Below are 4,471 nucleotides of genomic sequence, written 5' to 3'. Positions count from 1 at the left end.
GGTTGAAATTCTGAGTGAGGACTTCCTTGAAAATAAAATCCAGGATGCCAACGCCCCAGCCCAAGCCTTGACCCCTTGCTGCATGTGGTACCCACACGCCACCGTCATTTCATTTTCCATAGGAACCGTCCACGGCGCTGCAGCCATGCGCCTGCCCTTTCGGACCTGGAAAGTGAGGTCGAGTCAGCCTCCTACACCCACATTTAGTGTCTGAGCAAGCAAACGGTGGGGGAGCGGTTCCCCACCCCTGTGAGCTCCAAACAAGGAGAGCTGGATTTATGATTTCCTCTGACATCAATGGGTCATTCCTGTCCAGATCTCAATATTCTATTTCATGGATGTTTTAAGCATAGTTTTAAAAGTATTAGGAGCCTGGCGATCCATTCCAGGTGTGGTAGGTCTCTTCTATGTTCCGTCAGCATCTGGAAGAAGGCATGATAGCCAACAGACACTCCAACGAGTCTCTGGAGCCATCCAGAAAACTGAACCATCGAGAGAAGCAACATTTTCTATTATTTTTACCAAAATAATACCAAAAATAGACTTGCCATATCTTCCTTTGTTCCTTTGGTAAGGGGTGAGCAAGGGAAAATGAGATTTCTACAATAATGCATTACGGAGAAAAACCTAAAAAACGTGAATCTGTTATCCTGGAATAGGAGTCTTTGTGAAGATTACAAGACATTAACAGAGCAGAACAGATAACATTTTAAACACTTCGAATGGAAACTGGCCAAGGAGGCAGCATTTTGTAAATAGTGGGGAATGATTTGACACGGGAAAGTTTTCACACGGTTCACTCTCGACAGCAGCAGACAAGCGGCCCACGTCTTACCTTAAACACTTCCACCGGAAGAGGAAACTCTGCAGCATCAATAAGGGATTTTTCCAGAGCACATTTCCATTCAGAGGCCATCTTCAAAGGATAGATTTCTGTATCAACAGCAAACCACAGAAGAGTTTAAGGACTGAAATGCTCTGCCAGGTGGTTCGTGCTTCAGTTTTATCTTCCCAGGATTTCAGAACAAGCCGGCACGCTCAGCAGCCACCGTAAGAATTCACACCCTGCCCTCCGTAAAAGGCCACCTGCTAAAGGGATTTGCTGAAGTTCAATAGCAACTTGGGATTCTGCTTTCAGAAACGAAAAATAAACTTAATAGGGCTCTTCTTCAGGGAATATCTGCAGCATTCTGTTGGCATTCTGTACGTAATTTAATGGCATAAAAAAAACATTAGCAACATCTCCAGTCATCCACTGTCCCAAATTCCATATATTACCTGGGAAGTAATATCCACTGATGAAGAACTTATCATCTGATAAATGGCTAAACTAGAAACGACTCTTATCTGGCATTTTCGGTTATTACAGCATATTTTTCACTAAACCTCTAGGCTCTCATATGCTCAAAATAGTCCACGTAAGTCAGAAAATTATTAAAAGGTAAATTAAAATGTACCAAGTTTAATGTTTACACGTGAAACGTCGTGAATGTACCACATCTCGCCCACACTTTTCCCCACACGCTGTGGGGGGTGGGGGGGGTGGGAGAAATTCACAAATGGAGGTTACACGGTCCGAATGCAAAATTGAAAGAAGAAACGGGGTGAGCGCTGTTTGTCGTTCACCGATCACTAAACTGCAGGAGAATTTGATGCTCTGATCTCAATCAATGGCTTGAACACCTTATCGAAACAGGATCTGCAGGAGCACTCACTCGAAGGAGATGCGTTTATAACCATGAACACATATATCCGCCCAGGCTGCACCCAGGCTGCCTCTGACAGACAGGTTGGAGGCGAACAGGAATATAAGAACGGTTAAGAGGCAACACGAAACCTTTGGGGCTGAATCTTTCATTTCTTACATGTTTGCGTTTTAGCGTGGAGCCATAGATTTTGATCCGCCCCGCTCCTTGAGCTTCATTCCCCTGTGTCTTAGAAGTTTATTCAATCTCATCAGACTACCATAATTACGGGAGGCAGAAGATGCTGCCAAAGTATTACGCAAAGACCCAGAAAGGGTTATTCACGACTAAAGAGCCTCCACTGCGTACGCCGTCCAGAATCCTTTGTCGGATTTCATCGATACCCTTCTACCTCCAGGAATTTTTTTTTTTTTCCCCAATTTGACATTTCTGTGTCAGACCAAAAATGGAATGTGATTCTCCTTAGCGGTTACTGACATATCTGGGGGGAACATAATGAGGCCCCACTAAATTTTTAAAAGGTAAATTCTCTGCAGAGAATGAATGCATTGTTCCCCCAGCCTCCCAGGCGAGAAGGGGGATGCAGGGCAGAAACCACTCATCAAAGAAGGAAGAGGAACCAGGAACGGGGCCCTACAAATGGTCCCGTGAGGGGTAGAAGCACCTCCCGAAATGCTCCAAGGGTTCAGCTCAGGGACCCGGCATCGGAATCCCGGCAAAGAGGGAAGCGATTCTGAGGCCTGCAGAGGACACGACCGCGCCCACTGGAAAGGGACCGGAGGGTAGGGACGAGCCAGAGCCTGGACCTCAGGAGGAGACGAGAACAGACTCGCTTTTCCAGGGACCTGGAAGCTGACGAAGTCCCGCCTTGGTAAAGAGGAACCGAGTCACGAGAAAGGACGGTGACTTCCAGAGACACGACCGAGGCAGGGTCTGCAGACGTAAAGGGCGGGGAAAAGGGTAGAAAAGGCCCCCTGCGTTGGGGCCCTGAGCTCCCGCGTCCTGTCGCTCCCGCGGCCTGTCGCCGAGGTGGCTGGGGAGGGCAGAGACACGGAGGAGAGGGGCATGGAGAGCAGCTCAAAAACATTCCTCAAGGCAGGAGCTATGGAAACCCAAAATGGCCAAAGTCACTTCCAACTACCAGAACCGAGGGAGGTGATGCACGGACCCCACGTCATCCCGACAGCTGAGCCCTCGGCCCCCGGATGCCACCTCTCTCCCACCAAACCGGGGACAAATGTTAACAAGAAGCCCAGCGCCACGGACTGAATGTTTGCACCCTCCCCCGATTCCTACGTTGAAACCTGACCCCCCCCGCCCACGTGATGGTGTCAGGAGGCGAGGCCTTTGGGAGGTAATGGGGTCAAGAGGGTGCAGCCCTCACAAGTGGGATCTGTGCCCTTATAAAAAAAGAGACAGACAGAGAGCTTGCTGGCCCCGTCACCGTGTGAGGACACAGTGGGAAGATGGCCATCGATGAACCGGGAAACGAGGCCTCACTAGACACCTCATCTACAGGTGCCTTGACCTTGGACGTCCAACCTCCAGAACGGGGAGAAATGAATGTGTCGTTTATATTATATGCCATGGACTCTGGGGTAGTCCATGACAGCAGACAGAACGGACTAAGTTAACACCCAGGTTCCACGTGATTTTCGTCTCTGTCCTACAATCTTTTTCTTTGTCTTCTAAGGTTGTTAAACCCTAACACAGAATTGAATCCCATTGCAAGGCACACTTCTTTCTTAAAAGGTGAAAATCAACTGCGGTTTTTGTCAGTCTGCTCGACCACCCGCTAGTGGTTTCAATGAGCAGAGAACAATATTCCATGTGTGCGTTTCATGACATGACAGGCACATGGGTACACCGGCGAGTTTGTGGACAATAAATATCACGATTAAAAGAACTTAAGACGTTTTCTTAAGACGATCATGTTGCGGGTAATTTAATAGGGTGTATCACATCGATTTCTGTTTGTGGGGAAGTAATAAGCAATTGAAATCTGTCCTGATTCATCTTTAACCAGAAGCCTAAGTGAAAATGAGGCGACCTCCCTTTGTGCAAGTGTTTGGCAGGCCGATTTGCATAAGTGCTGCAGCCTTGGCTTAAAGTAGACCCCCTTTCTTTCATGCACCTCTAAACCTCTACTCCTTCCTCCTCTACCTGGCTCCGACCAGCGAGGAAAGACTAACCTGTGCTGGCTCAGGACAGTGGAAGGCGCTATGGACTGAACGTCCGTGCCCTCTCAAAACTGACGGGTTGGAGCCCTGCGCCCCAGTGTGATGGCATGTGGAGGTGGGGCCTTTGGGAGGTGATTGGGTTAGATGAGGTCACAAGGGTGGGGCTCACGATGGAATTCGAGCCCCTTGAAAGCAGAGACCAGAGCTAGTACTCTCTCTCTTTCTCCCCCAGCCCTCACACACACACACAAAGAAGCCCTGTGAGGATTCGGGAGGCGGCCGTCTGCAAGCCAGGACGAGAGCCCTCGCCAGAGCCTAGCGGACACCCTCATCTTTGGCTTCCGGCCTCCAGAACTGGGAGAAAATAAATCATGCTATTTAAGCCACTGAGTCTATGACACTTTGTTACAGCAGCCTGAGCAGATTAATACAGAAAAAGCGACAGCTCTTTTTGGACTGAGAGATGGCTCGGACTGGAAGCACTGACTCCAGGAGCTATCTAAAATAAGAAAGAAGAAGAAAAAGAAAAGTTGGCGTAAAGATTTGGATGGGAAAAAAAAATGGAAAAATAAATTGTAGAACTAG

General features: G+C 48.4%; 1 protein-coding gene across 1 annotated transcript in view; it reads right to left on the bottom strand.

Moving 5' to 3' along the window:
* The window catches only part of SFMBT2 (Scm like with four mbt domains 2), a 168,521-nt gene that overhangs the window by 92,514 nt on the left and 71,536 nt on the right, over positions 1–4,471 (bottom strand). Inside the window, exon 4 of the mRNA XM_011359659.2 lies at positions 836–933. Within this exon, the coding sequence (XP_011357961.1) occupies positions 836–933 (98 nt within the window). The remainder of the gene's footprint in view (positions 1–835; positions 934–4,471) is intronic.

The sequence above is a fragment of the Pteropus vampyrus genome, unplaced genomic scaffold, assembly GCF_000151845.1.
Source record: "Pteropus vampyrus isolate Shadow unplaced genomic scaffold, Pvam_2.0 Scaffold49, whole genome shotgun sequence".
In the NCBI taxonomy this organism is placed as follows: domain Eukaryota; kingdom Metazoa; phylum Chordata; class Mammalia; order Chiroptera; family Pteropodidae; genus Pteropus; species Pteropus vampyrus.
This window is presented reverse-complemented; position numbering and strand designations above follow the sequence as displayed.